Source organism: Dendrobates tinctorius, unplaced genomic scaffold (genome assembly GCF_039654945.1).
Source record: "Dendrobates tinctorius isolate UK_male_01 unplaced genomic scaffold, ASM3965494v1 ptg000038l, whole genome shotgun sequence".
Classification (NCBI taxonomy): Eukaryota; Metazoa; Chordata; class Amphibia; order Anura; family Dendrobatidae; genus Dendrobates; species Dendrobates tinctorius.
The window spans coordinates 24,064,568-24,089,157 of NW_027361706.1; the positions used below are offsets into that span (position 1 = coordinate 24,064,568).

General features: G+C 46.3%; 1 protein-coding gene across 1 annotated transcript in view; it reads right to left on the reverse strand.

The window, feature by feature from the left end:
- The window catches only part of NUP210 (nucleoporin 210), a 150,210-nt gene that overhangs the window by 38,799 nt on the left and 86,821 nt on the right, over positions 1 to 24,590 (reverse strand). The window contains exons 28-29 of the mRNA XM_073574284.1: positions 19,183 to 19,341; positions 9,754 to 9,845 (exon numbers count right to left, since the gene is read on the reverse strand). Of these exons, the coding sequence (XP_073430385.1) occupies positions 9,754 to 9,845; positions 19,183 to 19,341 (251 nt within the window). The remainder of the gene's footprint in view (positions 1 to 9,753; positions 9,846 to 19,182; positions 19,342 to 24,590) is intronic.

Here is a 24,590-nt window from a genome sequence, read left to right on the forward strand (position 1 = left end):
ATTAGAGTAGTCACCAACCCCGGGGAAAACCCTTTATCTCTCAAAAGTGCCCTCTCAAATTCCACGCCGTCAGATGGAACCCCTTGACTTGTTTGTGGAATATCGGCCCCTGAGCCAATAAATCTGGGATTTCTGGCAGTACCCACGGGTCCGAGAGAGACATCATTCTTAGTAGTGAAAACCACGGTCTTTTTGGCCAGAACGGGGCTATGAGGATTACTCTGGCTTGCTCGTCTCTTATCTTTTTTACCACTGCCGGGATTAACGCTACTGGGGGAAAGGCATAGCTCAGTATGAACAGCCACGGGATTTGCAGAGCGTCTACTGCCCACGGGTTTTCCCCTGGGTTTAACGAGCAGAACCTCCTCACTTGCCGGTTGTTTTTGGTGGCAAAAAGGTCGATCACTGGCTGCCCCAATAACTGTACTATCCTCTGGAATATTACACGATTTAAGGCCCACTCTCCCTGTTTTAACTTGTTGCGGCTTAGAAAGTCGGCTTGAACATTTTCTGTCCCCCTGATGTGTAGGGCCGTCAGGGAGGTTAGATGTTGTTCTGCTTTGAGAAAGATTCTTCTGGCTTCGTCCATTAGGGAGTTTGACCTTGTCCCTCCCTGGTGGTTGACATACGCCACTGCCACCCTGTTGTCTGACATAATTCGGACGTTTTGACCCTGTAACATGGGAATGAATGCCTCCAAGGCTCTGTTCACCGCTCTTAACTCTCTTAAGTTGGAGGAAGCCTTCTGCTCTAGGTGACCCCAGGACCCTTGGGCTATTTGTTCTCTCAGGTGTGCCCCCCATCCCGAGGAGCTTGCGTCCGTCAATATTACATCGGACACGGGCCTGTGCCACAAAGTTCCTCCTGCTAAATTTGTGCCGTCTATCCACCAAGTGAGAGAGTTTTTCCCCTTTTCGGAAAGTTCCAGCTTCCCTTCTAAACGCCCTTTCAATCGTTTCTGGGCTGACAAGATATCCGCCTGCAGTTGACGGGTATGAAACTGTGCCCAGTTGACCGCAGGAATACAGGCTGTTAGCGTGCCCAACAGGGACATTGCCCTTCTTAGGGTCATGTGAGGATGCTGTACTGCCGTAAGGGTCATTTCTCTCACCTTCTCTAGTTTTTTCTCTGGCAAGAGACAAACTTGACGGTCGGAGTCCAAGACGAAACCTAGAAATGTTTGTTTCTTTAGGGGTTGATGTTTTGATTTCTTTAAGTTTATCATCCAACCCAGTCTTTGCAGGGTTTCTGTTATTTTCTCTACTTGATGTGCGCAGTGATGTTCTGAATTGCCAATGACCAAAAAATCGTCCAAGTAAGGCACCATAATCACATTGTGGATTCGAAGGAAAGCTGTCATTTCCGCTATTACTTTCGTAAAAATCCTTGGCGCTATGGAGATGCCAAACGGAAGAGCTGTAAATTGAAAGTGCCTGAGGTCGCCCTGGATGTATAGGGCTACCCTCAGGTATTTCTGGTATTCTTGGTGCATCGGGATGTGGTAATAGGCGTCCTTCAAATCTATTACGGCCATGAAGCAGTTGTGGTGTAACAGCCTTATGGCCGAAGTCACCGATTCCATTTTGAATGTTTGGTTTATGATCCATTGATTGAGGCGCCTGAGATTTATCATTGTTCTGAAGGAAAGGTCTGTTTTTTTTATTAGGAAGAGGGGAGAATATAACCCCCTTCTCTCTTGATCTTTCGGGACCTCTATTAGAACTTGTTTCTCCAACAGTCCTAAAATTTCCGTTTCTATGGCTGATTGCTCTCCTGGTTCCTTTCTGACGGGGGTTACCACAAATGAAGCTCTCGGATGCTGGAAGAAAGGGATTTTTAGGCCATTCTTTATAATGCTCAGAATCCAATTGTTGGCCGATATTTTCTCCCATTCTTGAGAAAAGAGCTTCAATCTTCCCCCCACGGGAGGGCTGACGTCATTGCGGGGATTTTTTGGCGGTTGCGGTAGTTCCCCCAAACATGAACCCTGGTTCTTTTTTCCTCTTGTCGTCCCACCTTTTCCGCTCTCCCGGGGGACGGCCCCGATTGAACTTTCCCCTCCGAAAGGGCGGTCTCCTCTGATCACCCATGAATCTGGGGAAGCCCTTTTTTTTATCACCGGCCTTCTCCAGGATGTCATCCAGGTTTTTCCCAAACAGGAACTGTCCATCACATGGTAACGAGCATAACCTCGCCTTAGATTGAATGTCCCCAGGGCAGCCTTTGAGCCATAACGCCCGTCTTGCGGCGTTCGATAGCCCCGCTGCTCTTGCCGTTAACCTCATTGAGTCGGCGGAGGTGTCAGCCAAGAAAGCGGCAGCTCCGTGTAGCAAGTACATTTCTCCTAATATTTTCTCTCTTGGTACCTTGGAGGCTAATTTTTCTTCAAGTTGTTGCAACCAGACCATTAATGATCGGGCTGTGCAGGTGCCGGCTATTGCCGGTTTCAGACCCCCTGCCGCTGCCTCCCAAGTGTGCCTTAGGTATGAGTCCGCTTTTTTATCCAGGGGATCTCTCAAAACCCCTGAGTCCTCCAGGGGCAGGGCCGACTTCTTGGAAGATCTAGACACTGCTGCGTCAATCTTTGGGACCTTGTCCCAGACGTCCGTGTCCTTAGCCTCAAAGGGGTATCTTCGCTTTGAAGAGGAGGGAAGGCTACCTGACTTCTCCGGTTTCTTCCATTCTCTTTCGATTAGGGCCTGAACCTTGTCATTGACCGGAAAGGTACGCTTCTTCCTTTCTTGCAGGCCGCCAAACATTACATCCTCCAGTGATCTCTCTACCTTTTCCACTTGCAGGCCCATAGTGGACCTGATGGCTTTGAGGAGAGCGTCCGTATCTTCTACGGGAAAGCAAGGTCTGCCCCCCGTATCACTGTCTGAGGATGAAGATGACCCGTGTTCAACATGATATTCCGAAGAGGAGGAGCCTGACTAGGAACTCGGGGAGGCTCTCCTACTCTTACCCTTCTTTTTTAATAATTTTTTAAGTGAGCCCTGCACCTCAGATTTTATTATCGATCTGAGGTTTGTTGCCAGGCTCGGCACCTCTTTAGCCATAGTCCGCTGGATACAGCTGACACATAAGTCCTTTTGGTAGTCTTTTGCTAAAGGGCTGTGGCATATGGCACATTCTCTATTTTTCTTTTTGCTTATAGCTTTTTTGCCTCCCTAAAGGAGAAAAAACAAGACATAGGAAGGCCTATTATTGTCTAACTTTCACGGAGATCACTCACCACCCAGGAAAGACGAATACCGGGTTCTGGGGCTGCGAAGGAGCGCGCGCTCTGCGCTCTCTTGATCTCGAGGAATCCCTCGATCGGTGACTCGGACGGCTGCTGCTTTTGCCGCTCGAGCGGCTCTTGCGACCAGAAGCTTGCGATGGGGGCAGGGACAACGGGGATGGTGAGCGATCCTCCTGAGACGCCATTGTCACCCCTGCAGCCGCTTCTGCTCCTTCCTTTATGTGGTGAGTGAGCCCCTCATTACCCCTCCCCCCCGCGACCGCCAGCCGCTTCTCCTGGCAGGCGTCGCGCCCGGCGCCATGACCGTCGCGTCCAGATGACGTCACGCGCCCCACGTCAGATGCCGGTCTCCGCCCCCGGCTTCCCCTGCATGCAGGGGAAGGAACGGGCGCGCGCGCAGGGGGAGGGCGGCACAGCGAGGAACCTCCGAAGGGAGGACATCGGACCGTGCCCGCACGAACCCGGGGCCCGTACAAGGAAAACCCCGGGGACTGCGCTACCAGCTGCCGACGGCCAGCGTTGCAGGTGAGCCAGCCCTGCATCTTCACACGCCGGGACGGCCCTGGGTCTTTTCATCCTGACAGGCAGCGCCGCTGTCAGAGGGATTCCTTTCCAGGACAGGAACCCAACTGAAGCGGGGGAGAGGTGCCGCCCCTTATGTTTCAGTAGGTTCGTGTCCTGGCGGGGCGGATCCCTCTCTCATGTGGTGCTGTCATGGGTGAAGGGAAAACAGAACATTTCGTTGTAGAGAAAGAGAAAAGGCAGGATGGCACTCACCGTTCATGTGAACCAAATCACTTTATTTCACATACAGAGGGCATAGGCATGGGAGCAATGTGCTGGAAGACAGACAACAGCCGTTCCGCGCTACACATACATACATATATATATATATATATATATATATATATATATATATATATATATATATATATACACACATATATGAAATATATATATATATATATATATATATATATATATACACACATATATGAAATATATATATATTATATATATATATATATATATATATATATATATATATATATATATATATATATATATATATATATATATATATATATACACACATACATACATACATACACACACACACACACCAGCAAAGCAAAGTCCAGCAATAACGTGAGCAATCCAGGATGCTGTTAAAAAATTTTTTCTTTCTTTTTATTCTGGACCGTGAAGAAGGCGGGTTCTGCCGCTGAAACGAGTAGTCCTATCTGCACTACTTTCCTGCGTTATTGCTGTTTTGAACTGCTTGGACCATTGCATTTTAATGGATTTATGAATAAAAAGAAAGAAAAAATTTTTTAACAGCATCCTGGATTGCTCACGTTATTGCTGGACTTTGCTTTGCCATTGTTCACATTTGTATGGATGGACTACTGCATCCAGATCCGGGCACAACGGAGTTAACCAGGTCAGCTGAGGCTCCAGGTGGTTCACAGGAGTATATATATATATATATATATATATATATATATATATATATATATATATATATATATATATATATATATATAATCTATATATCTTTTTTAAGGTTAAAAATGAATCAGAAAGAGGAGAAAAAACAAACCATTTTTGGTCTTACTGTGTTCAGAAAATGAGGCAGCATGTATGTCTATCCAGCTGTCACACTCTGGTCAGGAGAGCCGATGGCCCATCCATGCATTGGGTTGCAGTCCTTGAGTTATAGGACAGTCCCACTCTTTCCTAAGATGCGTTTTTTTTTTAGCAAGAAACACCAAGGTTACTTTCCGGTAGCCGGTTTTTCCGGAGCCCATGACGGCACACATGAGAGAGGGGATCCGCCCAGTCAGGACAGGAACCCTACTGAAGATAAAAGGGGCGGTACCTCTCCCTCGCTTCAGTTGGTTTACAGAGCATGAGAGGCCTCCCCGGCTTAGTACACATGGTAAAACTATCACCACATTATTTCTAACTAAAAAAGCACCTAAACTATAGTGCACACCAAAGGAGTGAAAAGGGGGGGGAAATATACAGGTGCCGTCATGGGCTCCGGAAAAACCGGCTACCGGTAAGTAACCTTGGTGTTTTCCTGTCTCCCATGACGGCACACATGAAAGACTTTTGTAGAATAAGACACCTTAGGGAGGGACCACCGCTTGCAGCACCCTTCTACCAAAGGTTAGGTCAGTAGAGGAAGATAGATCAAATCGGTAATGCTTAAAAAAGGTTGAAGGTGAGGACCAAGTAGCGGCTTTACAAATTTGTTCAATCGATACCTCAGCCTTCTCTGCCCAGGAGGTAGCCACGGCTCTGGTGGAGTGAGCCTTGATGCCTTCTGGAACCGGAGCGCCACTTGCAGAGTAGGATGACATAATGGCCTCCCTGATCCATCTGGCAATGGTACTCTTAGCTACCCCGTACCCTTTTCTACTACCCTGAAAGGCTACAAAAAGGGACTGATCTTTCCTCCACTGACTAATTATAGACATATACTGTAATATGGCTCTTCTTACATATAATGTATGGAACTTTTGCTCCCCAGGGTTTCTAGGATTGTTACAGAAAGATGGCAAGGAGATCTCCCGAGTCCTATGAAACTTTTGGACTACATTGGGGAGGTAGGCCGGGGTCTGGTCTTAGAACCACTCGGTCATCCAAGATCTGCGTATTTGGAGGGCATATAGATAGAGCTTGTAGGTGGCTCACTCTCCGGGCTGATGTTAAGGCTACCAGTAACACAGTTTTAAGTGTAAGTAGCTTTGGTGACAGCTCTAGTAGTGGTTCAAAGGGATCTTTGGTTAAGGCCTCAAAGACTAGGTTAAGGTCCCAGGGTGGTATCTTTCGGATAATGACCGGCCTTGACCTGCCACAGGACTTTATGAACCGGGACCCCCACCTATTGGCTGCTAAGTTGCAGTTATATAGGGCCCCCCAAATCGGAGACTTGGACTTTGAGTGCGTTAGTGGCTAACCCAAGTTGCAGCCCCGACTGTAGGAATTCTAGGATAGGTCCCACTGGAGCTACATCCCCCAAGGGTTCCCCCAGGAAGTCTAGGAACTTTTTCCATGTTCTATCGTAGATTTGGGATGTTATAGGTTTCCTGCTTTTCAACAGGGTGGAGACTAGCCCTGGAGAGAATCCCTGGCGACTCAGTAGCACCCTCTCAAATTCCAGGCTGCTAGATGGAAGCCCTTCACTTGAGTGGACCACTGGTCCCTGGCAAAGCAGGTCTGGAATCTCCGGTAATATCCATGGATCTGTCACTGACATGAGTCTCAGAAGGGAGAACCAAGGTCTCCTTGGCCAAAACGGAGCTATAAGAATTATTTTCGCTCGATCCTCCCTGATCACTACTGGGATCATTGTTATCGGGGGAAATGCATAGGCCAGGATGAACTTCCAGGGTATTTGTAGGGCATCTACTGCAAAGGGGTTTTCCCTTGGATTCAGTGAGCAGAACTTCTTGACCTTCCTGTTGTGTGTGGTAGCGAACAAGTCTATTTCTGGTTTGCCCCTGGCCTGAACTATTTGTTGGAAGACTTGGGGGTTTAGGGACCATTCCCCTTGTCATAGGTGCCTGCGACTCAGGAAGTCTGCCTGTTTATTTTCTACCCCCTTTATATGCAGTGCTGTGATGGATAACAGATGTTGTTCTGCCAGCTGGAAAAGTAGATCCGATATTTGCATGAGGTCCCGAGATCTCGTCCCCCCCTGGTAATTGATGTAGGCTACTACTGCCTGATTGTCAGTCATGACTCGAGTGTGGCGGCCCCAAAGTAAGGGAAGGAAATGTTCCATGGCTTTTTCTACTGCCCATAGTTCTTTTACATTTGAACCCTGATCCTTTTCTAGCGAGGACCAGGTCTCCTGTATTGAGTGTGATCTCAGGTGTGCTCCCCATCCTGTGGCACTCGCGTCGGTTGTAATAAAGTCCTCGACTGGTTTTTGCCACGGAACACCGGCAATTAGATTCTTTTCTACAGTCCACCAAAGCAGGGAATCTCTTACAGCCACTGAGAGACATAGTTTGTCCTCTAGATGCCCTTTTAATTGTTTCTGTGCTGACAGAACTTCCCACTGTAGTTGTCTTAAGTGGTACTGCGCCCCCGCTACCACAGGTATGCATGATGTCAACGAGCCTAAAAGGGACATTGCGTTCCTCAGTGTCATAGCTGGTCTTTGTATTACTGTGCGAGCTAGGCCCCTTATCTTGGTCACTTTGTTCTCTGGCAGGAGGCAGCATTGTCGCTCGGAGTCCAATATCAACCCTAGGAAGGATTGCTCTTTTACTGGGGTTAACCTTGACTTGGGGATGTTTCCTATCCATCCTAGTCCTACTAGAGTTGCTATCACTTCCTTCACTTGGTGTGCGCAGTGGGTCTCCGACCTCCCTATTACAAGAAAGTATTCTAGGTATGGGACGATCACTATGTCCCGGGAACGAAGAAAAGACATTACTTCGGCCATCACTTTGGTGAACACTCTGGGGGGCTGTAGACAAGCCAAACGGAAGGGCTGCGTATTGGTAGTGTTTCACCTCTCCTTGGACAGAGTGCTACTCTCAAGTATTTTCGATACTCCCGATGAATTGGGATGTGATAGTAGGCATCTTTTAAGTCTATCACTGCCATGAGGCAATGCTGGAACAAGATCTTTGTGGCCGTGTTGATTGACTCCATTTTGAAGGAGCAATTGTCTACCCCCTTAAGGCTAGTCACCAAATCAGGGGTTTCCTCCTGTATAATTTTATTTATACAATCAGCGCAGGGGTCTTTCTGCCAGTGGGTGTTTGCATAGGCCGCATTCCCTATTCTTGGTTTTGCTGCTAGCCTTCCTCGACCCCTAGTGATCAAACAGAGAAAATGGAACCCCGTTACCATAAGGGTGACATTCACGTAGATCACTCACCACCGCTGACAATCAGGGGTACCGATCTCGGAGGCTCCTCAGATGCACTCGTGACATTTCTTCTGGACGTCTCAGAGTCATGCCGGTCGCGTTTACGACTGCCGCTCCCACCACTCGAGCGGCTGCTCCTGGTATGCTGGCGGCTCGGCCTGGCATCTGGCGAGAGCTCTTGCTGCTGACGCTGCTGCTGATCTTGCCCCATTTCCATTGTGAAGCCTTGGGCATGAGTGCGTCTTCTGTGGTCATCCCCCTTATGTAAGGGGGATCCACTGCACTCTCCGCCTCCTCCGGTTACCCCCACAGCCCCTCCCCCCCGCCATGCCGCCGGGATATTCTTTTGCCGGCCGGCGGTTTTTCCTATGGGTGCCGCCATCTTGGATACCGGTGCCGCCTCCCGACGTCACGCGGGCACGCCCCTTCCCAGCGTGCCCTGCGTACGACATCAGAGGGGCGCGACCCGGAAGCGGCCGCTCCCTGACGCTGCTGTGCTGCTCCTGGATGCGGCAGAGGGGAGAGGGCGGCGCGGCAGCGCCCCAGGCCGTGCTGCTTCTGCGCCCGCTGAGCCCCCGGGGGACCAGCTGACGGCGCTTCCCCCTCCCGACGCACAGCGCCCAGGACCCTGCCTGTTCTTCCATGCCGGCACGAGAGAGGGGCAGGTACGTGTTCTTCAGTACACGGGTCCCTGTCAGGACAGGAAACCCAATTGAAGGGAGGGAGAGGACCGCCCCTTTTATCTTCAGTAGGGTCCCTGTCATGACTGGGCAGATCCCCTCTCTTATGTGTGTCGTCATGGGAGACGGGAAAAAACCCTTGCTAAAAAGTGTGTGCACCTTGTAGTCCAGAGGCAGCTTCCTAAGATGGGAGGACTGCAACCTTCCCAATCACAGAGAGAACTGCTGCACTACACTGTTCTATGTGATTGGAGCAGAGCAGGAAGCCACAGGGACCAGTACACAGGCTGAGTAACATGCCTGGAAGTAATAGCCGTTACTGTGATGACAATGAGAAGACTGCTGAAAAGTGATCGCTACAGAACAGGAAGCTGTCAGCCCATTATGGAATTCAGCCGTCTAAGTGCAAACCGCAAGAATGCAGGACTTTCTTCCAACATAGATCGTGATCTAGAAAGTCTAAAAAAAAATAAACAAACTTGTGAATGCTCACATCATGCACAGTCAGCGCTGTCAGGATTCTCTGGTGTCGGGACTGGTGGGTCACGTGACCACAAGTTTGTGATTTGCAGACTCTGGGTCGTATTCCGACCAGACTTGTCCGGCTTCAATCGATTCACTTGTATGGAAATCAAATGATTGTGGTCAATATGCCTGTGAATCCTGTCAGTGCGCACACTGAAGATTCACAAGTCTGCAGGCAGAGTGTGACTTTAAATCAATAGATTAGTAAAGGTAATTTAGATGGCTTAGTTTGAGTATCATGGACCAGCTGTATCTACTTATGAAATTTCAGGGTTTTTTTTTTTTACTTACACACCTTATTCTTACCTTCACCCTTCTTTTTTCATTTTCTTTTTATTAAATTTCAAGGTTTTGGAAACTTACACCACTATATATTTCTTTCAAGAGAAAAAAAGCAATTAAATTACCTGTTAGTTTGTAGCCTCAAGTTGGAATTTGGAGACATAAGTATCTGCTCAGCTTCTATACTGGGGTTTATTAAATGCAATCGCTCAAATACCTAGAACAGAAACTGGAAGTTAGAAAATTGCTGCAGGAAAATGAGCCATGGGAAAAAAAACAATAATGAAAAGTCACGTAACGTCAATACTTGTCACAGGTTTAGGGCGACAGAGAGGGTCCAGAAGACAGCGGTGTCTGATTTCACATACTGCTGCACTAATTAGAAGCAATTCACCATCATATTAAACAGTGCAGGTTTTTTCTAACAGTGCAGGGGTTACTTTGATCAGTTGGAGCTCCTGGAGCTTTCCTGCTTTGATTGTGTCAGCTGTTCAGTGTTCGCCACTCCCCTCCGCTATAATATTTATTATTATGGCGCCATTTATTCCATGGCGCTTTACATGTGATGAGGGGTATACATGATAAAAACAAGTACAGTAATCTTAAACAATACAAGTGACGACAGGGTACAGGAGGAGAGAGGACCCTGCCAGCGAGGGCTCATAATCTACAAGGGATGAGTGAGGATCCCGTGAGGGCTCATAATCTACAAGGGATGAGTGAGGATACAGTAAGTGAGGGTATACTCGCCTCTGGCAATCAGGGATTGCCAGTGTTAGTTTCATACTGCCTGTTTCAGGAGGAGGAGGTGTTGGTTGTTTGAGAAGTTAGGAGTGTTGTTCAGAAGACTGTTGCTTGGTGATTTGTCTGTGGGTGCATATCCTCATCCTCTCCTATTTGATTTTTTCCTTCTCGGTGTTCCACTCTGTGAGTGCATATTTGTAGGATAGGCATTTTCAATTATCCCTGTACGTCTTCCCTTGTTAGTCTGGTTAGTGTATTCTTATACACTACAATTCCCCACTTTCCTGGGTGGGGGAGGAGACATAACGGCTGATTTAGGCGTTCAGCAAGGCATGTGGCCCTAGTGTCCCAGTACCTCCTATCTGCTGTAAAATATAGTTGTCGGGTGGTTACCAAAAACCTATGTCCTGTTATGTGATTTATTTGATAAATTGAGAGGTCACCTTCCTAGGCCACTCTACCTTCAGCCTAGGTCCCGCTTCCCTTAACCCCTTCATGACCCAGCCTATTTTGACCGTAATGACCTGGCCATTTTTTGCAATTCTGACCAGTGTCCCTTTATGAGGTAATAACTCTGGAACGCTTCAACGCATCCTAGTGATTCTGAGATTGTTTTTTCATGACATATTGGGCTTCATGTTAGTGGTAAATTTAGGTCGATAATTTTTGCGTTTGTGAAAAAATCAGAAATTTGGCGAAAATTTTGAAAATTTCGCAATTTTCAAATTTTGAATTTTTATTCTGTTAAACTAGAGAGTTATGTGACACAAAATAGTTACTAAATAACATTTCCCACATGTCTACTTTACATCAGCACAATTTTGGAAGCAAAATATTTTTTGTTAGGAAGTTATAAGGGTTAAAAGTTGACCAGTGATTTCTCATTTTTACTTCAAAATTTACAAAACCATTTTTTTTAGGGACCACCTCACATTTGAAGTCACTTTGAGGGGTCTATATGGCAGAAAATACCCAAAAGTGACACCATTCTAAAAACTGAACCCCTCAAGCTACTCAAAACCACATTCAAGAAGATTATTAACCCTTCAGGTGTTTCACAGCAGCTAAAGCAATTTGGAAGGAAAAAATGGACATTTTAATTTTTCCAACACAAATTTCCTTTCAGATAAGATAAGATAAGATAATCCTTTAATCGTCCCACCATGGGGAAATTCAGAGCATTACAGCAGCAAGGCAGGAACAAGTACAGATACAGATGCATAAAGGCATTACATTGACAGTAGGTAGGTACATATACGAAAGGAAAAAAAAAAAAAAAAAAAAAAAATGTAACCGGACTGTCACAACTTTGGATCTATCAGTTCTCTGTTTGGGTCGTTCTCCGTTTTGGACAGTGCTGGTTATACAGCCTAACTGCAGCAGGAAGGAAGGACTTTCGATAGCGCTCCCTCTCACATTTAGGGTGAAGTAGCCGGTCACTGACAGTACTGCACATCTTTGTCACGGTCTCATGCATGGGATGGGAATCATTCTGCACCATGTAGCTCACCTTGGCCAGTATCCTCCTGTCGCCTACTTCCTGAACTGGGTCAAGGGGGCATCCCAGGACAGAGCTGGCCCTTCTAATCAGTTTGTCCAGCCTATTCCTGTCCCTGGTTGATATGCCATTACCCCAGCACGCCACACCAAAGAAGATGACTGATGCCACAACAGAGTTGTAGAAGGATGCAAGGAGTGCCCCTATAACTCCGAAGGCTCTCAGCCTTCTGAGCAGATAAAGCCTGCTTTGGCCCTTCCTGTACACTGCATCCAAGTGATGGGCCCAGTCAAGCTTATTATTGAGGATCACACCAAGGTACTTATAGGTGTCGACTATCTCAATGTCATTTCCCTGAATGTTCACCACTACTGGTGGATTTTTTGCCCTTGCGAAAGTCCACCACCAATTCCTTTGTCTTCCCGGAATTAATCCTAAGGTGGTTCCTCTGACACCACTCCACAAAAGCTTGGTTAGTATCTCTGTACTCTCTTTCATCTCCTCCTGTGATGAGGCCTACTATTGCAGAGTCATCAGAATACTTCTGCAAGTAGCAGCTAGATGAGTTGCACCTAAAATCTGCAGTGTACAGTGTGAAGAGAAAAGGGGCAAGAACTGTACCTTGAGGTGCCCCTGTATTGCAGATCACTGTGTCTGACACACTGTCCCGAACCTTTACAAACTGAGGTCGGTTCGTGAGGTAGTTAAGGATCCAGGTGGAGAGTTGGAGGTCCACACCAAAAAGGCCCAGCTTGTCTCTCAGTAGACCTGGCTGTATGGTGTTAAAAGCACTAGAGAAATCGAAGAACATTATTCTCACAGTGTTCCCAGGTTTCTCCAGGTGAGAGAGAGTCCTATCTAGAAGGTGGATAATGGCATCATCCACACCAATGCCCGGCCTGTAGGCAAACTGGTGAGGGTCCATATCCGAGCTCACTAGAGGACGGAGACGTGTGAGAATCAATCTCTCTAATACCTTCATCAGGTGTGATGTCAATGTTACAGGTCTATAGTCATTAAGGTCTTTCGGATAAGGTTTCTTCGGAACTGGTACCACACACGATAATTTCCACAGTTGTGGTACTATACCCATTCTCAGGCTCATATTGAACAGATATGTAATGATCTCACTCAGCTGGTGCCCGCAGGTTTTGATTAGCCTTGCACTGATGCCGTCAGGACCTGCAGCCTTCAAAACTTTGATCTTATTCAGTTATTTTGCAACCTGGGTACTTGTGAAGAACAGACCCTGGCTCAGTTGACAAGTTGCAGCAGGGGGTGAGGTTATTGTAGCAGAGAGGTGTGAATGGTATGCAGGGGCAGGAGCAGCCAGTGTGTGATTAAATCTGTTAAAGAATAGATTAAGTTCATTAAGCCCCTCTTTATCTACAACCATCCTGGAGAAAGTCTGTCTATGCCCAGATATAGACTTTAGACCCTCCCAGACTTCATGGATCCTTTTCTGTGACAATTTCAGTTCAATCCTTCTCTTATAATTAGCCTTTCCCTGCCTGATTAGATACTTCAGATCCTTCTGAACCTCTCTCAGCCTGCCCTTGTCACCTGATCTGAAGGCCAACTTCTTCTCTTTGAGAAGAGCCTTTATTCCGGGGCTGATCCATGGTTTGTTGTTAGAGAAGCACCTCACTACTTTTGTGGGTACCGTGTTGTCTACACAGAAATTAATGTAGTCCGTTATACAGTGTGTGAGACCATCCATGTCATCACCATAGGAATCTTGCAGCACTTCCCAAGTGGTTGTTTCAAAGCAGTCTCTCAGAGCATCATCACTCTCCTCAGTCCATATCCTCATTGTGCGAGTGACAGCAGGTTCTCTCTGTACAAGTGGCTTGTACACGGGTTGGAGGTGCACTAGGTTGTGATCCGATCTTCCAAGGGGCGGTAGGGCTGACGAGGCATATGCCCCTCTCACATTGGCAAAGAACAAGTCCAATGTTTTGTTGTCTCTAGTGAGGCAGGTAACATACTGTGTGCAACTGGGTAGTATGGATGCTGGAGACACATGATTGAAGTCTCCCGAAACCAGAAGGAGTGCTTGGGGGTGAAGGGACTGCATCATGCTCACTGTGGATTGTAGGACCTCAGTGCCGGCATCAGTTTCGCAGAAGGGGGGACATATGCAGCCATCATGATTACATGCGATAGTTCCCTCGGTAAATAAAAAGGTCTCATGCCCACAGCTAATAGCTCAATGTCCTTACAGCATGTTTGCTCTTTGACCACGATGTGCCTAGAGTCACACCATCTATCATTCACAAATATCGCCAGCCCTCCGCCTTTCCTCTTACCGCTCTCCCTTGTCCTGTCCGCGCGAATGAGTTTAAAGCCATCCAACGAGACAACAGTGTCCGGAGTACCTTCGGTGAGCCAGGTCTCTGTAAACAGCAACATGCTGCTCTCCCTTAATTCCCGATGATGTCTGGTCAGCGCCGACAATTCGTCCATCTTATTCCCGAGTGATCTCACATTGCCCATAATGACGGAGGGAAGAGCAGGTCTATAGCGCCTTCTTCTAGCTTTCCCGAGGGCTCCAGCTCTGCAACCTCTTCTCTTAGTCCTCCTTATTTCTGGTGGAATGACCTCTGGTCTATTAGCAGCATGCTGCCTTGCTGGATCCCTAAGCAGCAGTATAGCTTCTTTGGAGTAGACAATAGGGTCTTGTTCAGTTCCTGGATTTCCCAACACAATAGATCCAAGTAAAAACAAGGTAAAAAGTCCATCAAAGGTCCAGGTCCTCTTATGGTTTTCCATAGTGCAATGTCCCTTTGGAGTAACAATAAAAAAAAAAAAAAAGGAGAAAGGAAAAATAGAAAATAGAAAAAAAAGGAGAGCAAAGAAGGAGCTACTGTAACAGGCTGCCACTCCAGCGGCGCCAGGAAGTGAAATCAATTTTTTCATTTTCACATGGGCAACAGGATAAAATGGATCCTAAAATTTGTTGGGCAATTTCCCCTGAGTACACCGATACCTCATATGTGGTCATAAACCACTGTTTGGGCGCACGGCAGGGCTCAGAAGGGAAGGAGGGCCATTTGACTTTTTGAATGGAAAATATGCTGGAATATTTAGCGCTTGCCATGTCGCGTTTGGAGAGTCGCTGTGTGCCTAAACACTGGAGCTCCCCCACAAGTGACCCCATTTTGGAAACTAGACCCCCCAAGGAACTTATCTAGATGCATAGTGATCACTTTGAACCCCCAGGTGCTTCTCAAATTGATCCGTAAAAAAAAAAAAAAGTACCGTTTTTCAGAAAAAATTTTTCATTTTCACATGGGCAACAGGATAAAATGGATCCTAAAATTTGCTGGGCAATTTCTCCTGAGCACACCAATACCTCATATGTGGTCATAAACCACTGTTTGGGTGCACGGCAGGGCCCGGAAGGGAAGGAGCGCCATTTGACTTTTTGAATGGAAAATTAGCTCCAATCGTTATCGGATACCATGTTGTGTTTGGAGATCCCCTGTGTGCCTAAACTTTGGAGCTCCCCCACAAATGACCCTATTTTGGAAACTAGACCCCTAAGGAACTTATCTAGATGCATAGTGAGCACTTTGAACCCCCAGGTGATTCACAGAAGTTTATAATGCAGAGCAGTGAAAATAAAAAATCTTTTTTTTTCCTAAAAAAAATTTTTTTAGTCGGCAATTTTTTATTTTCACAAGGGTACCAGGATAAATTGGACCCCAAAAGTTATTTTCCAGATTGTCCTGAGTACGCTGGTACCCCATATGTGGGGGGGGGGGGGGACCACTGTTTGGGCACACGTCGGGGCTCGGAAGGGAAGTAGTGACATTTTGAAATGCTGACTTTGATGGCATGGTCTGCGGGCATCATGTTACATTTGCAGAGCCCTTGATGTACCTAAACTGTGGAAACCCCCCACAAGTGACCCCATTTTGGAAACTAGACCCCATAAGGAACTTGCCTAGATGTGTGGTGAACACCTTGAACCCCGAAGTGCTTCATAGAAGATTGTAACGCAGAGCCATGAAAATAAAAAATCTTTTTTTTACCTCAAAAAATGAATTTTTGGCTCGCAATTTTTTATTTTCACAAGTGTAGCAGGAGAAATTGGACCCCAAAAGTTGTTGTCCAGTTTGTCCTGAGTACGCTGGTACCCCATATGTGGGGGGAACCACTGTTTGGGCACACGTTGGGTCTCAGCAGGGAAGTAGTGACATTTTGAAATGCTGACTTTGATGGAATGGTCTGCGGGCGTCATGTTACATTTGCTGAGCCCCTGTGTGCCTAAACAGTAGAAACCCCCCACAAGTGACCCCATTTTGGAAACTAGACCCCCCCAAGGAACTTATCTAGATGTGTGGTGAGCACCTTGAACCCCCAAGTGCTTCACAGAAGTTTATAACACAGAGCCGTGAAAATAAAAAATAATTTTTTTCCCTCAAAAAAATGATTTTTAGCCCGCAATTTTTTTTTTCCACAAGGGTAACAGGATAAATTGGACCACAAAAGTTGTTGTCCAGTTTGTCCTGAGTACGCCGATACACCATAAGTGTGGGGGAACCATTGTTTGGGCACACGTCAGGGCTCGGAATGGAAGTAGTGACGTTTTGAAATGCAGACTTTGATGGAATAGTCTGCGGTCGTCATTACGTTTGCAGAGCCCCTGATGTGCCTAAACAGTGGAAACCCCCCACAAGTGACCCCATTTTGGAAACTAGACCTTCCAAGGAACTTATGTAGATGTATGGTGAGCACTTTCAACCCCCAAGTGCTTCACAGAAGTTTATAATGCAGAGACGTGAAAATGAAAAAAACATTTTTTTTCCACAAAAATAATTTTCTAGCCCCCAATTTTTTATTTTCCCAAGGGTAACAGGAGAAATTAGACCCCAAAAGTTGTTGTGCAATTTTTCCTGAGTACGCTGATACCCCATATGTGGGGGTAAACCACTGTTTGGGCACACGTCGGGGCTTGGAAGGGAGGGAGCACCGTTTTACTTTTTGAACGCAAAATTGCTGGAATCAAAGGTTGCACCATATCGCGTTTGGAGACCCCCTGATGTGCCTAAACAGTGGAAACCCCTCAATTCTAACTCCAACCCTAACCCCAACACACCCCCCTAACCACAACCCTAACCCCAACACATCCCTAACCCTAATCCCAACCCTAACCATAAACCTAACCCCAACACACCCCTAACTCCAACTCTAACCATAACACTAACCACAAGCCTAACCCTAATTCCAACCCTAACCCTAATTCCAACCCTAACCCTCTTTTCAACCCTAACCCTCTTTTCAACCCTAACCCTAATTCCAACCCTAACCCTAATTCCAACCCTAAGCCTCTTTCCAACCCTAAGCCTCTTTTCAACCCTAACCCTCTTTCCAACCCTAACCCTCTTTCCAACCCTAACCCTCTTTCCAACCCTAACCCTCTTTCCAACCCTAACCCTCTTTCCAACCCTAACCCTCTTTCCAACCCTAACCCTAACCCTGATGGAAAAATAAAAATAAAAATATTTTCTTTATTTTATTAGTTATGCCTACCTATGGGGGTGATAATCGGGGGGTTCATTTACTTTTTATTTCATTTTGATCACTGTGAGAGTGATCAAAATGAAATAATGGAATCTGCAGCCGGCAGATTCGGGCTGGCGCATTGCGCATGCGCCCGGAAGAGTATCGCAGCTAGAAAGATTGCACCTCAGTCAACAATCTATCGCATCATCAAGAACTTCAAGGAGAGAGGTTCCCTTGTTGCCAAAAAGGCTCCAGGGCGCCCAAGAAAGACCAGCAAGCGCCATGACCGTCTCTTAAAAGTGTTTCAAGCTGCGGGATCGGGCTACCAGCAGTGCAGAGCTTGCTCAGGAATGGCAGCAGGCAGGTGTGAGTGCATCTGCACGCACTGTGAGGCGGAGACTCTTGGAGCAAGGCCTGGTCTCAAGGAGGGCAGCAAAGAAGCCACTTCTCTCCAGAAAAAACATCATGGACAGACTGATATTCTGCAAGAGGTACAGGGAGTGGACTGCTGAGGACTGGGGTCATTTTCTCTGATGAATCCCCTTTTCGATTGTTTGGGACATCTGGCAAACGGCTTATTCGGAGAAGACCAGGTGAGCGCTACCACCAGTCTTGTCTCATGCCAACTGTCAAGCATCCTGAAACCATTCATGTGTGGGGTTGCTTCTCAGCCAAGGGAATGGGCTCTCTCTCAGTCTTGCCTAAAAACACAGCCATGAATAAAGAATGGTACCAGAATGTCCTCTAAGAGCAACTTCTCCCAACCGTCCAAGAGCAGTTTGGCGATCAACAATGCCTTTTTCAACATGATGGAGCACCTTGCCATAAAGCAAAGGTGATAACTAAATGGCTCAGGGAACAAAACAGAGATTTTGGGACCATGGCCTGGAAACTCCCCAGATCTTAATCCCATTGAGAACTTGTGGTCAATCATCAAGAGACGGGTGGACAAACAAAAACCTTCAAATTCAGACAAAATAAAAGCATTGATTTTGCAAGAATGGACTGCTATCAGTCAGGATTTGATCCAGAAGTTGATTGAGAGCATGCCAGGAAGAATTGCTGAGGTCCTGAAGAAGAAGGGTCAACACTGCAAATATTGACTTGCTGCATTAACTCATTCTGTCAATATAACCTTTTGTTACTCATAATATGATTGCAATTATATTTCTGTATGTGATAAACACATCTGACAAACACACATAAAAACCAGAGGGCAGCAGATCATGTGAAAATATAATATTTGTGTCATTCTCTAAACTTTTGGCCATGACTGTAAGTGCTCAGTGTGAGGGACACAGGGCTAGCACGCCACAACGCCACCTGTGACATTCCTAATTTATTTATTATTGGCCAGCCCTGGCACCTATAACATCTAGTTCCCCCCCTGGGCACTGCATCTTCACCATCAGAAGTAATCCGGGGAGCAGGGATAGCTAGGGCACCCCTAGCTTTAGGAATAGGGAAGGAGCTACTAAACCCTAGGAAATTATGCAATAGTGCCGTGACACCACTGTTGTGTAAGAAGATGACAGTGACCATCACGTAAAGAGGGGACAACACGGAAAAAAGACCCCAAACACAGACTAATTTTGGCAGAACCCACCCATATCTGTCAACTCTATGTGGGGGCTTCTCGAAAAATATCACTGGCGAGAAGAATACGGCATCAGCTCTCAGAGAACACAGAAGCGCTTGGTGTATTGTGGAGTGGCTAGAGTTCACTGTCAGTCGACCAATCGTTCATAAAGTTCTTTAATGTGCACAGGAGCCATTAAAATAGTGTTTTTGTTTCAATTACCTGAATCTGAATCTCATCCGACAACTCCCGTTTCTGGCCGGAGAACTGATTTGCCGAAGCATCCGTTACTCGCACGGTTACTCTGAGCCCTGTTTTTCCTTTCATTTTGGCATAAACATTCATGGCAAAGTTGAATTGTTCGGGAAGATTGAAAGATGCCTGATGAGAAAAATTGCAAAAAACAAACAAACATCACAGTCTGGAGTATAGAAAACAATAAGATGACAGAAGACACTATTGGCCAGCGAGATGGCACTTTGGACACCCAAATATGTCAAAACATATGCTTTAGAATTGGCAGACAATGTAATTATCAAGAAGAAACTGGCAACATTATGTATCAGATTATGCGGTTCATTTCATACAAAAAGACAATTCCGCAATTCTTTTTTCTGTTCCTGGCAATCATTGTGTGGTAATAATGACCTGGTAATATGACCTGTAACCTTTTCATTTTTCAGTCCATGAATCTGTGTGAAGGTTTGCTTTCTCATCCCAGCCTGACTATTTTATTGGTACCATCTTATATGTCAGCTATGATACTTTGATTGCTTTTTACTGAATTTTTATAGCGAGATTGCAATGATCAAAAACACAATTCCACAGTTTTTTTTCTCACTTTACCAATCACACCACACAGCCACCGGCTGGTACCGTATTTATAAGAAAAAGTCTAGTGATGAGCAAACTCGAAACTAGAAAGTTTGGGGTTCGTACCAGACACTTAGTGGCCATTATCAAACCCCGAACCCGGACTTTGTACTGTATGTACTTTTTGCTGTTTGGGTTCGCCAGTCTAATACAGCTTGTTGAAAGGTTGCAGAGCAGCCAATCAACAAGCTTTTGTAGACTGTGGGCACTTCCAAAACCATCACAGCTATGCCAAGTACTGCTGTGGTTGTGATTGCCCGGCGCAGCTCGTGACCCGGCCTGTATAAAGGATGGAACATGAGTGCTGCCGCCATTATGCTTTCATTAGTGTACGGATAGGACACAGCTGGAGTGCGGGACAGATAGTGACTGTGCCCTCTGCAACCCATATCAGTGGTATTACTGTGCTAAATGTCACTGTGTGTACTCTGCACCCCCACCTGTGGGAGTACTATCTTTTAAGTCGCTGTGTGAACTCTGCACCCCCCCTCCCCCGTGGGAGTACTGTCCTTTAAGCCGCTGAGTGTACTCTTCAACCCCTGCCTGTGGGAGTACTGTTAATTTAAGCTGCTGTGTGTTTTCAAGTAGTCTAAAAAATAAATAATTGGCATCAGCTGTCTCATTACCATTAGTAGGCCAAATAAATAATTTTTCAGGACCTCTGTGTATTTTCTAGTACTTTTGCCAATGAATAAATCTACTCTTCCGCCATCTCTTTGTGAGCAGGGTTTAGAAAATCAACTTCCAAAACTGAGGAGAGAATCAAATAAAGCGACATGGCAGTGCTCATGTAACTGCTGATGGTGTAGCTGATGCAGGGAGAGGACGTGGCTCCAGTTCCTTCGCATTTTCTTAAATAATGCAGAAAGTGCACAGTTGGCACCAGAGGGACATGGTCATCCGGCTTCCACCTCACCGCTCACAAATCAGCCAAGCAGTCTGAGCCCCATGTCATGCAGCAGTCTGTTCTGCTTTTTGATGAATCTGATGGCTGCGGTTCCATGGCCCATCGACATATCCCTACTTCAGAAGTGGAAGACTGATTGCACTGATGCCCAGCCACTTGTTAGGTTGGATGAGGAGTACATGGGAGGGCTAGTGCACACGTCAGAGGATGATAAAAGTCTATTAACAACTGCAGCGTCTTTATGCAGTGTGCAGACTGGCAAGGAAGGCAGGGTTGAGGAGTTGGTGGAAGATGATGTGGGGGATGAGATGGCTTGCGGAGGCCAGCCTAGTGCCGTGCACAGTTCGGAAAAAGAGGAGGTGGCCACTCTGCTACAAGAGCACAGCAAAAGAGGGAGCAGGGCACAGAGGACAGCCCCTAGGCAGTACATCGGCAGCTGCTGCCCACCGCACCGCTGCTTTAAGCACACCAAAGTTTAAAATAACTGCCGGGATTGGCATTTCTTCAGCGACAGGTGGTTTGCACTTTGTGCCGTCAGAACCTGAAGTGAGGCATAAATGCTCTGAACCCAAGCACCACTTGTATGACGAGGCATCTGAATTCCAAGCATGAGGTGCAGTGGAGGACACACACCTTAAAAAGCATGACAGATCTGAGCCTCCTCCTGCCTCCCTCTTCTGCTGAGGTCTCGGCCTCTTCCTCTCATTCACGATCAACACAGCCACCTACTTCCCGGCAAAGATAGGATGTGACCGCATCACCACCACCACCAGTGTCAAGGAGCGACTCCAAATCATCCTATGTATGTGTTCAGATTCCATCCCCCAACTCAGACAATTTTAAAAAACTAATGTCTGTGGCTATCCCACTGTACGTTGTTCCCAGCAGTCACAACTTTTCCCAAGCTGGCCATCCCTGCCTAAACATGTTGCAGAACAAGCCAAGTGTGCACTGCACATTGCCAGTAGCAAGGTCCACACCGATACGTGGACCAGTAAGCACGGCCAGGGTCATTTTATCTCCCTAACTGACCACTGGATAAATATAGTGGCAGCTAGGGCACAACGCAAAGGAGTTGTGGAATGGGATCAAACAGCAGACAGATCAGTGGTTGGTGCCGGTGTACCTCAAAACCGGGCCTGGTGGTGCGATAACTGCTGAAAAATAATAGCAGCCTTGGGCCTAGCCGGTTTGACGCATATCCTTTGCCTGGCCCATGTGCTAAACTTGGTGGTGCAAAGTTTCCAGAAGAACTAGCCACACATTTTGGCGCTGCTGCTGAAAGTGGGGGCAGTGTGTGCACACTTTCGGCGTTCTCACCCTGCTGCTGTTAGCCTGTCTGCACTTCAGCGTCACTTCTGCCTTCCCGGTTACTGGCTGATATGAGACATACTAACAAGGTGGAACTGCATCTTGGCATATGCTGAAGAGACTGTGAGAGCAGCAGCAGTCAGCAGTGGAGCTTTAGCTGCAGCACGCATGGATGAGTCGCTCTGCAGGACACCACTTCAAGACCAATGAGTGGGCCTCCACGCGGGACGTTTGTGCCGTGTCACGCTGCAGTGAATATTCCACTAATATGGCCAGCGATGATGATGGCATCATCATCGTTACTATACCACTTATATGCCTGCTGGAAAAAAATAATTCAGGCAATGATGGATGAGGTGGTGGCATAGGAAGAAGAGGAGCAGGTCAAATTTACACCGTTATCAGTCCAGTCATCTACACATGGCTCAGAGAGTGTTACTGTCCCAACATCAGCCAGGTACCCAACTGTACAGCCAAAGGACAGTATGGGAGTATAGTGATGATGAGGAGGCGTGGGAGGAAGAACAACCGTGTTCACAGCAGGATGGCACTCAGATCAGCTCACAGGCATCACTGGAGCACGGCTGGGGGGATAGAGCACCCAGATAAGATACCTCCCACTGAGGATAGCTTGTCGCTATCTCTGGGCAGCCTGGTACACATGAGCCAATACATGCTGCAGTGCCTGTGCAATGACCACAGAGTTGCCCGTATTGTTGCTCCCGAAAAGCGCCATACATTAACTGCGCTCGTCTTTAACCCCTTCACCCCCAAGGGTGGTTTGCACGTTCATGACCGGGCCAATTTTTACAATTCTGACCACTGTACCTTTATGAGGTCATAACTCTCGAACGCTTCCATGGATCCCGGTGATTCTGACATTGTTTTCTCGTGACATATTGTACTTCATGTTAGTGGTAAAATTTCATTCAAATAACTTGCGTTTATTTGTGAGAAAAACGGAAATTTGGCGAAAATTTTGAAAATTTTGCAATTTTCCAACTTTGAATTTTTATGCCCTTAAATCACAGAGATAAGGCACACAAAAAACTTGATAACTAACATTTCCCACATGTTTACTTTACATCAGCACAATTTTGGAACCAAAATTTTTTTTTGTTAGGAAGTTATAAGGGTTAAAAGTTGACCAGCGATTTCTCATTTTTACAACACCATTTTATTTTTAGGACCACATCACATTTGAAGCCACTTTGAGGGGTCTATATGATAGAAAATACACAAAAGTGACACCATTCTAAAAACTGCACCCCTTAAGGTGCTCAAAACCACATTCAAGAAGTTTATTAACCCTTTAGGTGCGTCACAGGAATTTTTTTGAATATTTAAAAAAAAATGAACATCTAACTTTTTTTCATAAAAAAAATACTTCAGGTTCAATTTTTTTTATTTTACCAAGGGTAACAGGAGAAATTGAACTGCAAAAGTTATTGTGCAATTTGTCCTGAGTACGCAGATACCTGATATGTGGGGGGGAACGACTGTTTCGGCGCATGGCAGAGCTCAGAATGGAAGGAGCGCCGTTTGACTTTTTCAATGCAAAATTGGCTGGAATTCAGATTGGACGCCATGTCACGTTTGGAGAGTCCCTGATGTACCTAAACAGTGGAAACCCCCTACAAGTGACCCCATTTTGGAAACTAGACCCCCCAAGGAACTTATCTAGATATGTGGTGAGAACTTTGAACCCACAAGGGCTTTACAGAAGTTTATAACGTACAGCGGTACAATTAAAAAATCATATTTTTTCCACAAAAATGATCTTTTCACCCCAATTTTTATTTTCCCAAGGGTAACAGGACCCTAAAAGTTATTGTGCAATTTGTCCTGAGTACGCTGATACCCCACATGTGGGGGTAAACCACTATTTGGGCGCATGGCAGAGCTCGGAAGGGAAGCAGCGCCATTTGACGTTTTTGGCTGGAATTGAGATCGGACACCATGTCGCGTTTGGAAAACCCCTGATGTACCAAAACAGTGGAAACCCCCCACAAATGACACCATTTTGGAAACTAGACCCCCTAAGGAACTTATCTAGATGTGTGGTGAGAACTTTGAACCCCCATGGGCTTCACAGAAGTTTATAACATAAAGCCATACAATTAAAAAATCATATTTTTTAAACAAAAATGATCTTTTCACCCTCAATTCTTATTTTTCCAAGGGTAACAGGACCCTAAAAGTTATTGTGCAATTTGTCCTGAGTACGCTGATACCCCACATGTGGGGGTAAACCACTATTTGGGCGCATGGCAGAGCTCGGAAGGGAAGCAGCGCCATTTGACGTTTTTGGCTGGAATTGAGATCGGACACCATGTCGCGTTTGGAAAACCCCTGATGTACCAAAACAGTGGAAACCCCCCACAAATGACACCATTTTGGAAACTAGACACCCTAAGGAACTTATCTAGATGTGTGGTGAGAACTTTGAACCCCCATGGGCTTCACAGAAGTTTATAACATAAAGCCATACAATTAAAAAATCATATTTTTTCCACAAAAATGATCTTTTCACCCTCAA